We start from the raw sequence: 13844 nt of genomic DNA, 5'->3' as shown, positions 1-13844 counted from the left end.
GGGAGGGCTGGTCTATTTCTGGTATAGTCTTACCTCTTAGGGTGTAGCCATCAGGGTCCCAACTGAAAGCTTGGGGTGTTTACCACCCCCAGCCCCTCCTCCTCCTGGGTGGGCTGGAACTCTTTAATTTTTGCTGTCTTAGACTTGTGTGCAGCTTAAAACTCTGCTTATTGTAACTATTATCTATCTAAAAATGAAATAATTTCATATCATCATATATTTAGTCACTTTTAACATTTTTTGTATGCCTCATAAATTAGGTCATAAATAGTTGGTTTGTTCAATTCAGGATCCCAACAAGGTCAATACATTATAATTCATTATTGTCTTAGTCCGTTTTGTGCTGTTAGAACAGAATACCACAGACTGTAATTTAAAAACAGTAGAAACTTATTTGGTTCACAATTCTGGAGGCTGGGAAGTCCAAGACCAAGGGGCCACATCCAGTGAGGGCCTTCTTGCTGTGTCGTCCATGGTGGAAGGTGAAAGGGCAAGAGAGCGCACAAGAGAGCAAGAGAAAGAACTCGCAGCCTCAAGCCCTTTGATAATTGGCGTTAATCCATTCATGAGGGTGGAGCCCTCGTGACCTAAACAGCTCCCGTTGGCATTGGAGATTAAGTTTACAACATGCTTTCTGGGAGACCTTCAATCCGTAGCATTTATGTCTCTTCTTATCTGTGTGTTTCCCTTCCCTCTTTTTTTATTTGAAGATGCAGAATGAGTTGTGTTGTAGAAGTTCCCATATTCTGGGTTTTGTTGATTGCATTCCTATGGTGCTTCCCATAGCCTGGTAATTGGACCCAGAGGCTTAGACAAATTTGGATTCAGGAGATACTAATACTAAGTTGTCTGTTACTTTATGATGTTGAGATTGATCAGTGAGTCAGTAGTGAATCAGTTTAGGATTTGCCAGCCCGATTCGTCCATTAGGTGTGTCCCCTGCCAGTCACCTCTGGATTTTAATAGCCAGTAATAAACATTGTCCAGATCCATTGTTTCATTAGGGACTTCAAAATGGTGAAAGTAATGCCATCACTCCTGCATTTATTAGCTTGATGAATTCTTTTTTAACTCAATATATATTCTTCCCACACACAAAGTTTTCTTGAAGTTTTTATTTATTTATTTATTTATTTTTACAGAGTTTTGGCCTTTTCTCCTAAAAGAGCAATAACAATATGTTAATTATCCTTCTTCTGCCTTCCATATCATCTACCTTCTATGTGTTATTATTTTTTATTGGTTTTACCTTTGTAACTTCTTTTTATTTTTACTATTTTACCTTTGGGCTATTTTTAAGAAGGATGCTGTCCCTGAATAAATGCACTACTGTTGTCACTTGATTTCTTGAAGTGTCCATTCTGCTTTTTTATTTCAGATGATTCCTTATAGTCTTTTCTTGCCTTAGTCACCTATTTTTTCTTATGCATTTCTGTTCTAATATATAGAGTCCATGTTATACTGTATTCTGTTGCAGATAAAAATCTGTTTCCTAAAGAGTTGTCTCAGCTTATTTTATAGATAATTTCCACAGGTAATTTCTTTGTCTGAATCCTGTGAATGACTATGTTTTCCTTATTTGATAGGGCTTTTCTTTTTTTTCTTTTAATACACTTGTGAATTTTATCTAGGTGCTGTGTTTGCAGATTGTACAGGTAAATTATTCTTTCCTCCCTCCCTTTCCTTTTAGCTAGTGGTCTTTTTTCTTCTGAGCTACAGTTGGGGTGTAGGGTTGTGATGTTCCCAGTTCCATCCCCGGTTCCTAGTGGGAGACTATTGTGTCTCTGCTCCATTGCATTGTCCTCCGCACCTGCTTCCATTTCCTGGTTCTCTCATCCTTCGAACCTATGAAACAACGCATGTACATATCCCTGCTTTCTTAGCAAGAGGCTTGGCACTTAAAGGATAAGTAAAATTTGCCAATACTGGACAGAGGAGGACAGGCATTCCAGGCAGAGTGGTCAGCATAGATAGAAGCCCGGAGGCATAAAGCAACCTAGCATGTTTGAAAAATAGTAATTTTTTTGGTAGTCAAATATTTTTGTATGTCTCTCTTAGATAAAGTATACAGTAATGTTATTATACAAACCTTTGTAGTTTGTATAATAAAACCTCAAACCTTTAGAGTTCTTCAGCATTTTCTCTGGCAATCCAATATTTCGAACCGCTCACTAGGCATCTTACTTAGCTCACCTACCATATCACAATCTTGGTATGTTAAAGAGGGATTTATTATATTTTCCCACAAATCAAATTATTTTCCCTTTTGTCAATAATGCTCCTAGTCTCTGAAGCTTGAAAACCTTGGAGTCCTCCTCCATTTAGGCCTTTAATGGCTTTTTTGTATTGAGAGTTTCTGAGTTCTGTTGAGTCTGCATCCAGCTTTCTCTGTGACTCATCGCTTCTGTGTTTTGTGATGCCTTTTCTCTCATCCAGGCCCTGTCGTCGCGCCAGGACTGTGGAGCAGACTCCGTTTGTCTTCCTGCTTCTCACCTCCTGCCCCTTCAATCTGTTTCCATATGGCTGCCAGATTTATACTTTGTCTAGAATGCTTTCCTTATACTTTGTCTAAAATGCTTTCCTTCAACCTCTCTTCTCTCCTGAACCTCTGGGACCTCACCACCTATAGGGGACAAAATCTAAATTGTTTGGTTTGACTTCCTAGGCCCTTATCTCTCACATTCCACAGAACAAACATTTTCAGCTACACAGGTCTTCTCACACTGCCTTGGATGTATCCTGCCACTGTAAGAATTTTATGCTCTTACTATTTGAATGGGAATTCCTTTATCCCTCTCTTTACCTAATAGTCTTTAAAAAGAACATCAAAGCCCATCTGGGTCTGACTTTTGTACCCAGCGTTACAGTTTCTGACAAGATGGTCATGCCTGTCAGTGCCTGGGCTTGGTTGTGTGTTCTGCCCCAGAGCTTCCTCTGCTCTTTGTAATACCTCTTCATCTTTTCCTTTCTCTGTTTGGTGCCTTATATTGTGATTTGTTTGTTTATTGTGTATCTGTTGTCTTCATGCTAGAGTGTATGTTTCTCAAGGATGGTTAATATCTTGTGTGTGTACTCAAATACTTAATGGAGTTTAATTTGAACTTTAAGGTCCCCAGAGATATTATTTTAACAACATGCTGCCTTCCTACCATGTGTCTGGAGGAAGACAGAAATGAGACAGTATCATTTCAATGATTGGTTAGTTTATGCAAGAGCCTAAGATTTCACATAATTTTCTAGGTAGTTAGAAGTTAGCTCTTTAAGCACTTTAATAATATTCTCACTTTACTGTCTCTTTTTGGCAAGCATAGGATACTGATGATTATTTTAACCTTTTGTTTTTGATGACTTACTCATATTTGTGAGACTTATTCATCTTTCTAATACTAGTCCTCAGAAATGTACCTAACACATGGTAGACACACATGTTGCGATTATTTCTGATTAAACATGTCATTGTTACGATCCGTTACTGCCATACATGCTATAGGAAGTTAAGATGAATTTGTGTATTTTAACTTTCTTGGAGGCTTTTTTGTTTTTTTGCCGGTCTGTAATTATTTGCCTTTTATAAAAGTAAAGTACAGATCTGTAGCTTCATGATAGACTGTGATCTAATTTCTGAATGAAAAAGTGGGGTTGGATGTATAAGAATTCATTGGTGCACTGTTATGATTTGTTAACTATACTGTGTATAAATTAAAGTCAATAAAAAAATGGAAGTTACCTCCCTTGGGTTTTCTCACCTTTAATAAAGCCTTTATTTTTATTGTCTCTCATTGCCTTTTTGTCATATGGATGGCAGAGAAACACTGGGCTAGACAAGAGACTTGATTGGGAGAAAGCAAAAGTAATGTTTATTATAGAAAAATTATAAGACAGGATGGTGGTCTAGGAAGCCCAAGAGCTTCCAGGGTTTGCTGAGGTGTATACTGTGTGTATGAGAAGGCCGAGAGTCTGCACACTTGAGTGGTCAGTAAGTAATTAATGTGGCCTCAGGCAAACAAAGGACAGATGTCCATTTGGCCAGCTCAGAAATAAGGTATTATTATAATAACAAACAGCCCAAATCAGTGATTTTGACTTTTGCCCCTTCTAAACCACTAATCTAGGTAGGAAGTGCGTTCCATGTCTGAGCCTGCACTTGTGAGTTCAGGAAAATACAGGAAGAGCCTCCAGAAAGATGGTTCTGATCACTTGGCTTTTTTGGCAGGCTTTCATTCTCTTGTTTTAGCATTAATAACTGCAGTATTCAAAATAGTCATCTCTAGAGGGTTTTCTGGTGGCAATTGCCTAGGGTCAGCTCTGACGGACACAACTATTAGTTAGAATCACCCTTTATGTTCCCTGGGAAAACTGGCCATGTCGCCAAGCACTGCCAGTCTTCTAGCATTTTTTAGTATCCTCTTGCTTTTAGGTTTTGGTCTACCCAAATCACTTTAAATAAAAGGTCTGTTTCATAATGCAACTGAGTGTCCTTTCTAAATTCCTTCAGTCCTTCAGAGGGCTAGAGCATCTGGCAGGAATTCTAACTGCTATAGTTCCCGGGAGTCAGTTTTGTAGACTATTCTCAGGAATTATTCTATGTAAATTTTAAAAACTCAAAAGTCTTAAGTGTTCATAGTGTTACTTCTGAATAATGACTATCGTACCGGTCTGGAAAGGCTTGTATCTTTTAGATTAGCTGCTCTTAAAAATTATCGAGAGGCTGGGTGAGGTACCTCACGTCTGTAATCCTGGCACTCGGGGAGGCCAAGGCGGAGGATCATTTGAGCTCAGGAGTTCAAAATCAGCCTGAGCAAGAGCGAGACCTGGCTCTTGCTCTATTTTTCTCCTACTAAAAATAGAAAAATTAGCCAAGCACAGGGGTGCATGCCTATAGTCACAACTAGTTGGGAGGCTGAGACAGGAGGATCACTTGAGCCCAGGAGTTTGAGGTTGCTGTGAGCTGTGATGTTGCCACTTCACTTTAGCCTGGCTGACAGAGCGAGACTCTGTCTCAAAAATAATTGAGAACCCCAAGAAGCTTTTGTTTGTGTGGGTTATATTTATCTATATTGCCTGTATTTGAAATTAAAACAAATTTTAAAAGTTTATTCATTTAAAAATGATAATAGTGAACCTGTAACAAGTTAACATAAATAAATTAATTTTAAAGAAAACTGTATTTTCCAAAACAAAAAATATTAGAATGAAAACTTTTAAATTTTCATAAATCTCTTTAATATCTTTAAAGATAGCTGGATTCTCATATGTTCTTCTGCATTCAATTGTTTATAATATGTTGTTTTGGTTGAAGTATATGAAGAAAAGCCAGCCTTACACAGACATTTCATTGGAAAAAGGAAGAATATTTTAATCACCTTTTCAGATAATTGTAGATATTCTTCTTTGATACTATACCCAAATTTGACATATGGTATTTTCTTAAAGATTAGTTGCAGTATTTTTTTTTTTCTTTTGCACAGTTATGTGTGACCAAAGATTAGTTGCAGTATGGAATCTGAAACTATGCTAATGAGCTTCTCATACGTTGTGTACTCGTGAGAGAATGAATGTGAAAAGGCAAATAACACATTGTTTGAACCTTAGCTCTGTGAAGTCGTGAAGCACACATCATTTCTATTTTACAGATGAGGAAATTGAGTCCAGAAGAGTGCCACTTAATACACTATCTGTGGGAGAACTACTTGTGTAGTAATGAATTGCCCATTATGGACTAGATTTAATTTTGGGAATAGACTAATTATCTGAAAGATAAAAACCTCCTGTTTAACTGACCATGTGGTTTCTGTCTCCTGATTGGACCCTGACTGATAAATGCAGGTTTGGTTTTTTTTTTCTGTTGTTTATTTTTTTAACACTGTATTTTATTTTTATTCTAGACTTATTCTGGACTCTTCTGTGTAGTCATAAATCCTTACAAGAATCTTCCAATTTACTCTGAGAATATTATTGAAATGTACAGAGGAAAGAAACGTCATGAGATGCCTCCACACATCTATGCTATATCTGAATCTGCTTACAGATGCATGCTTCAAGGTAATTGGAAATGTTGAAATACTAAATACCCAGAATTTCTTAAATATAATTTATAGTGTTTTTTAATGTCTCCATCTGTTCTACAAAAGGTTTTAATTTTCTTTTTTAAAAAGATTAATAAAAGTAAAAGTAATGTTTATTGTAGAAAAATTATAAGTTCTTAAGATTAACAATGCGGCCATTTTCTGTAGGAAGCTGGTAAGTATCTTTGTTGCTCTATAACAATATGTCATATAAATTTTTATGTTAAAAAGCATCTAGTTTTCGTAATACATTTTATTCCCACCACAAGCCAGTATAACCAGAGCTCTATTACATTAGGTTTTAAAACCAACAGGAAGAATAATAGGAAAGGTATCCACCTTTCCTATTTTCAGTGTTTCAGTGGGGAAAGAAAGATTTTAAAGTGTTATGTGTGATTTAGAGGCATATAAAAGCAGACAACAAATGTTAAAAAGGATGTTTTGAGTTGGTTAATTTCAACTGTGTTCTTTTGGATTAGAATGAAATACATATTTGAAGAGTCATGCATTTGAACCACGGCTTTAGACACAATGGCCTATGGAGGGCCATTTTTTTGAAAGCCAGAATATAGTAGTTATGAATGCAATGGATGTTATTGTTCCACCAGGCTGCATTTAAACATGGGAGTTCCTAGTGCTATGTGAAAGCCTAATCTATAATAACTTTTCCTCTCTAACTCTCCTTTTTTTTAAAAAATAAATTCTGTAAGATTTAATAAGATATATAAGATTCTTATAAAATAGTGCCATGATTTCAGAAAACATGATATGCTACATCTACCTTTTATGAAATTACAGGTCATGACAAGGTTCTCTTGGTGACTGGGACTGAAAGTTAGTGTGAAGGAATTAGTATAATAAAGTACAACACCCATTTCCTACTTTTAGTTTTGTCTGGATGCTTATATTATATGCCAGGTCCTTTGAGGCAAATAGCAAGTACTGCAAGACTAGAATAGTGTCCTAGATTGCTAAGGACAGTTTTGAAATTAAAAATAAGCTTAGGCTTTTAAAAAAGATTAAATTTAATAACCTTTTCTTGGTTTCAAAGTCAGAATACTAAGAAATGGCTAGGGTTGTAATAGATTGCTGTTAGATTAATGGAGAAAGAAAAATCATCAGCTTTTTTGTTTGTTTTGGCTCTATGTCTCTGTTAAGAAGAATGATCTTTAGATGCAAAAAAGCATTTGTATTAATGAGCAAACTTTGACATCTGTGGGAGAAGAAATTGGAGGAAGTGCCCTCCTTAGTCCATATAGTTCCTCGTCTGAGCAGATAACATTCTCACAATTGATCTTTGAAGTATTACATAGAAGGGGAGTTTTCAGAAGGCTAGGCTAGGGACAGGCTCACATATATCATTGCAATTTTTAAAAAGCAGGAAAAAACTCCTGACCTCTGAGCTTACTATACATGCCAGGAAAGATTGTAGAATCTGTTGTTAAGGGAACAAGATAAGAACAACACGAATATATTCATCACATTACTTTGGGCTTAGTAGGAAGGGAAATGCAGTAGACAGTATTAATGGAGTATTAGGATTTCTGATAGCATTCCATAGTCTTCCATGTTATCCTCCTGACTGCATGCTGAAAAGTTGCACTTGAGGTGCTGATTAATAACTGAGGTTCACTAGGTTTGTCAGGATGTGCACCAAAGGGCGTGTGTCCTTTTAAACATTTTTATCAACACACTTGAAGATGTGGGATGTGTGCCCATAAAATTTGGGGATGACATGGAACTGGGAGGGATAATAAATATGTCTGATGAAAAGAAACAGGATTTTAAAATCACTTGACAGGTTGAATGGAGAGTTGGATCCAACATAGTAGTTAACAGGGATAAATATTATATCCCATTACTGGATTCCCAAACCAGCTATACGGATACAGAATGAAGGGGAGTTGTTGGCCCCATGGCTTTGCTGGTCAAAATTCCTCTTTAAAAAATAGAATGAGGAAGATGTAACTTAACCGGCATTATCATATTATTATTGATGTCATTATTAATGCTAGAATGAACATTTATTGAAAATTATTACATGCCAGGCACTGGGCTAAATGCTTTGTGTGTATTATTTAGTACATGACAACCCAAAAAGTAAATAGAATAACTATTCTTATTTACTAAGGCACAAAGAAGTTAAATGACCAAGAAAATGTAGATAGTAAAAAATAGGAGCTTGGATTCAAAGGCAATGTGACACACTCCTATCCATAGTAATAAACTTCCATGGGAAAATCAAAAGGAATCAGTTAATAGTTTTGAATACATAAAAATTTAAAAGTTTAATACAGAAAATAAAAACAAAAAATCCACTCTAAACCATTCCCCTTTGTATTCCATTCTGTAAGTGGGGGGCTACCTGCTGATACACTATACAGCACAGCTGGATGGGGCGTCTGCTAGGGTGGTCAGACATTAGCACGTGCAGTTGCTGGTAAAGCTCATGCCAGCTACCAGTGCTGATCCATCTAGGTCTTCAATTCCAAACACGAGTGGATGGCTAAATGTCACTGGTCCTATGAAGGGGATCAATTGCTTGAGAGGGGACTATGTGGAGAATTCAGAGCATATGGCCCCATTAAATTATTATATTAGATTGAATTACCTATTCAAGCTGTCAGGATCTTTTAAAATTATGTTTGTTTTCATCAAATGTATTTATCATCCCTCCCTGTTTCATATCATGCACAGATTTTGGGGGCACACATCTCACATCTTCAAGTGTGTTGATTAAAATGTTGAAAACTTTGTTAGTTTTTTAATGCAAAAAAAAAAAGGGAGCTTACTTTTTTCTTTAGTTTGGATTCTAGGGGATACTATATCAATAAAATGCAGAGTGTGCCTTGCACATAGTTGTTGCTCAATAAATATTTGTTGAATGAATAATGAAACCAGAGTTCTTGGACATAAACTTTATTGCAAAATATCACACACTTAGTGAAAGCATGGAATGGTAGAATCAACACAATTGGAAACTAAAGTGGTAGATTAGAAGACTAGAACACAGAATAAGAAGAAACTGATGGCTACTTGGGAGGTTGAGGTGGGAGGATTCTTTAAGCCTAGGAATTCAAGTCCAGCCTGAGCAACATGAGACTCCCTCTCTTCAAAAAAAAAAAAAAATGAAATGAAAGAAAAAACTGATGAACTTATGAAAGAGAGTAGGAAACATGGAATGTACATGTAGACTCTCAGTTTCCATGAAAGAAGTGATATTTTTGAAAAAGTTCACCTGAGCTGAAGAAAGGCTCAGGTCTTCAGACTGAAAAGTGCTAGGCTGGAATAGTGAAAGGAGACGCATGCCTAGTCTTGCACAGGGTAAAATAAGATGCTCTCAATGGACAAGGAGTCATTGGCATCAGACTTCTCATGTGCAGTACTTCATGTTAGAAACTGAATGCAGTATCATTAAGTCCTCTGCCTTCTCCATGATGATCTGAGGTCACCTAAGACTGCGCACAGTCCAGGCTGGCTTCCATTCAGTAGCAGGCAGCCAGCACCACTACCAACCACTGTTGACCTAGATAGGTAGAAAGGAAAGTTTTGCTATAACGATAACTGCAGGGGCCACCTTTTTAGGCCACCATGAATATTTAAGATCTGAGATTCTACCATCTTCCTGGAGTCTTAGAATAAAATCCTTTGCATCTCCTTGTTCTGTTTTGTTTTGTTTCCCTGTTGTTTTCATTCCCATAATGCTCCACTTTGATTTTTGTCTTAGGTAACTCCCACTCTCTGCTGTGCAAACTTCCCTGTATTTTCAGTATCTTCATGGGATGTTTTCTTTTCCTGTAGGCTTTAACTGAAATTTGGCTTACTCCTGCATATGGGGGTTGAGCCCATGGTGTGAAGATTGCTCCATTACTCAAATCCCATGCACTGGGAGACGGAGTTAGCGTCTTACTCACCACCCACATGCTAAACCATTGCTTCTTTACTCCCTTGGAAAAGCTGTACCTCCTCTACCTCTTCTCATCACTTTCAACAGCTTTCTTCTTGGTTCCTTTCCTCACTCCATGATGGCCTTGGCCCCTGACATATTGTTTTCTCTCTGCCTCAAACCTTGCCATTACCCTGTGTTACTTCATAGTTTCTCATGAACAACCAAAGACCTTGATGTTTAGGTCTTTAATCTCCTTCTCTCACATATGCCACCAAATTCTGTAGTGATACTCTAGATTTTGCCATCTTTTAGAATTACCTGATTTTTCAAATAATATTTCAGAAATTCTGTTGCAGTGTCCTTCCATGTGGGTAGTCCAATCAAGAATTCTCCTAAATGTGTTCTTTGCCTCCATGTGAATCTCCAGACCATTAGTTGCTTTACTTTCCCCTTATACTAATGTATTAACCAGAACCCCCTTCACTTTCTTCCTTGTATAGTTTAGATTTCATGGCCTATCATTTCAACAGTCTGGCCGTAGCCTAAACTCCTTGTAACTTTGTTCTTTTGTTATACCTGTTTGACAAAAGTCTCGTTCTGGATGAATCAAGATATTTGTCTCTTTTGGGGGGGTGGGTCTCAGTGCTGGAGTGCAGTGACATTGTCATAGCTCACTGCAACCTCAACTCCTGGACTCAAGTGATCCTACTGCCTCAGCCTCCTAAGTAACTGGGGCTACAGGCATGTGCCACCATGCCTGGCTAATTTTTCTATTTTTTTGTAGAGATGGAGCCTCGCTCTTGCTCAGGCTGTTCTTGAATTCCTGGGCTCAAATGATCCTCCCACCTCAGTCTTCCAAAGTGCTAGGATCACAGGCATGAGCCACTGTGCCTAGCCTGTCTCTTTTAATGCTCTTACTTGGGTTGCTGATGCTTCTGAAGTTATGTTCACACAATCGGACAGATCAATACTACTGTAATTTCATGACCAGGAGCCCTGAGTCTACTCTAAACACAATTTGCTCATCCCACCTTGTTTCTCTAGTGAGATGATTATCCCATTCTCCATAACGGCTCTTTCAAACCTCTGCAGGCCCCTACATGCCCCCACCACTCCCCGGCTGATGGCTTGTTTCCCATTCCACAGAGAAATTGGAAGCCACCAGAGAGGAACTGCCCCAGCTTCCTGAACAGATTTACAAATCATTCTCTCTTGTGTCCACTGCTATCAAAGGCCAGTCTTACCAAGTCTTTCACCTCTGGTGTCCATCACATCCTTCCAGCCTCAGAGATCTCAGTTCTGATTATTCTAAGTTGTGACTGTATCTTCTACCTCCCTTTTTGTACACTTCTTGCATTAGCATTAAATTTACTAAAGTTTTTCACATTACTTTATTTTTCAAAATATTAAGGGGTTTGCTTTTTTTATTTCAAAATATTAAGGTTTTTTTTTGTTTTTGTTTTTGTTTTTCAAAATATTAAGGGGAATTTTTCCTATTACGTTAAATAGGGAAGTTCTTTCCTCCTTTCTTTCACAACCAGATTTTTCAAGCATTGTCTGTAGGTAGGTAGGCAGATAGGTTTGTTGGTAGGAGCTTGTGAAAATGCTTCTGTTTTCTCAGGGAACTACAAAGTAAGGTTTCAGCTGAGAGAGGAGGAGGTAAGAGATTGGAGATTTAAGATAGAAATAGTATAATGTCGTCATCTAGGAGAGACAGATCATACTTACACATACACCATTGACATTGCACCAAATATTTAAACCACTTGCTACTGGCCATACAAGGAGAATGTGGACCACAGTTGTAGAGGGAGCTTTAACACGCTTCTCTAAGAATTTGATATATTAAGTAGGGGAAAAAAGAACCTAAAGAATGTGATTTTAACACAATTTAGCAAGCTCGTATTGAAAAACGTTTATGTAGTATTACTGCCCAGTGAGCAGAAAGCACAGTTGCCCCCAGTAAAAACCTCAGTTCCTAAAAGAAGAAATCACAGGCTACATTCTCTGACCAAAGTGCAGAAAGACATTAACGATAAAAAGATTTCCAGATGGGTTAGTTTTCGTGGGAGTGTGTTTAATGAGTATGAGTGCTTTTGTTATTAATCATTCATCTATATGGCTTTTGGTGAAAGAGGAATCAAAACGCATATTACAGATTCTTTAGAAATAAACCACAATAAAATATCACATAAAAATTTTATAAGTTATGGCAAAAGCCACTTTAAAAAACAATTCATAACTCTAAATGTTTTTGTTAGTAAACAAAGATTTATAGACAGACAAGTTAAGCTTTTATTCAGCAAGGTAGATAAAAGATAACTTTATGATAAGTTATTGAGCTGTACATTGTGCCATGAGCTTTTCTGTGTGTCATGTCACAATAGAAAAGATTCTGTACAAGTACAAAAATGAAATGAACCAAAACAAGAGGAAAAATGTATGAAGGGACTAATGGATTGGAACAAAGTACTCTCACAGAACTGTTAAGTAAAACTAAGAGCTAGTTCTATGAAAAGACTATAAAATAGACATGTTTGGCAAGTATGACCAAGAAAAGAGAACCACCAGAAATGATAAAGGGTGTCATTTATCATCAGCAAAGACAATGGACTTGCAATAAGGTAGAAAACGTAACCAGAACAATGCCCATGGGAGAAATTAAAGAGATTATCAAGGAGCTACCTTTATGTCTTCAAGACACAAAGCACAAACAATTTCAGTGGTAAAGTCTGTCAAATCTTAAGGACTAGGTAATTGTTATGTTATGTAAATGGGTTTATACCACTAAATAATGCAGGTTAAAGGATCAAGATCAGAATTTGTCAAAGAAATTTGAATGCTATAATTTTTACTTTTTATGAAATAATATATGAAGATAGTTTAAAAATACACTGTAGGGTAAGGCTTACATTATTGAAAAAATAGGAGATACCTATTCTACCCCATTCTGGGCAGCCCATTCTGGATTCCCTCTTTAGAGGAAATCATATTTTATCTGTCCCTTCTTATATATGTACATATTTATAAGTAACAAGTTTACACTATTTTTTCTTTTTTTACTTCTAATATTAACTATAGACTTCCTATTATAGAAGAAGAGTTTTTAACTCACCTAAGCTCTCCCCTCATCTTCCTGATAGAAGTTAAATCAACATTTTTTTGAATTTAGTATTTAATATTTAAATTATTTATCTTATCATTCCTTTCTTATATAATTTGCTATTTTCCCTGGGGTTAGTAATTTTCCCATTTGGGCACCAGGGTGATTTTGCAATTACCTACATTAATTTGACAGAACTACAAGTTGTCTTTCAGCAGGTAGAAATACATCAAGTAACTTACCAGGGTCTTTCCCCCTTGGAGACATACATCCTGGAGCCCTTTATCTTCCTCCAGTCTGTGCTTGTTGCTTTAGATTTGCCTTTGCCCACACCCTAGAAATTTCTTTTTCTTCTTTCCTTGGTTATATTTCTTAATTTATGGATCTCATACACTGTTAGTTTGGATAGAGGACACCTCTGGAAGCTTCCTGAGATTCACAGGAAACAACCAATTATTATATCAATAAGTTATTAATTGAAGGATGGTTCATCTGTATAGTGAAACACTAAGCAGCCACCTTGAAAAAATGCCTCCCGTACGGCATCATCTCCTGGGTCCGATGGCATACTTACCATCCCTCCCTTTTAAGAGTAAGTATTTTAAGAATAGGATTGATACACATCAAAATGTGAACCTTGCAAATGTAGGTTGAAGGATTTTTTTTGAAAAATTTTGAAACTGGATATATCAAGTTTTCTATATTAGGAGAAATAAAAGCAAGGAAAACAAGCCATACTCCAAAAGAAACATCAAGGAAGACTTTAAAGCCTTTAAAAAGTCACAAA

The 13844-nt window shown here is 36.9% G+C and overlaps 1 protein-coding gene across 4 annotated transcripts in view; it reads left to right on the top strand.

The window, feature by feature from the left end:
- Positions 1-13844, top strand: part of MYH10 (myosin heavy chain 10) — a 135007-nt gene that overhangs the window by 13536 nt on the left and 107627 nt on the right. For all 4 annotated transcript variants that reach the window (XM_069482048.1, XM_069482050.1, XM_069482049.1 and 1 more), the window contains exon 3: positions 5886-6042. In XM_069482048.1, the coding sequence (XP_069338149.1) occupies positions 5886-6042 (157 nt within the window). The remainder of the gene's footprint in view (positions 1-5885; positions 6043-13844) is intronic.

Source organism: Eulemur rufifrons, chromosome 9 (genome assembly GCF_041146395.1).
Source record: "Eulemur rufifrons isolate Redbay chromosome 9, OSU_ERuf_1, whole genome shotgun sequence".
Lineage (NCBI taxonomy): Eukaryota > Metazoa > Chordata > Mammalia > Primates > Lemuridae > Eulemur > Eulemur rufifrons.
The sequence above is the reverse complement of the archived record's forward strand: the minus strand, read 5'-3'. Positions and strand labels throughout refer to the sequence as shown.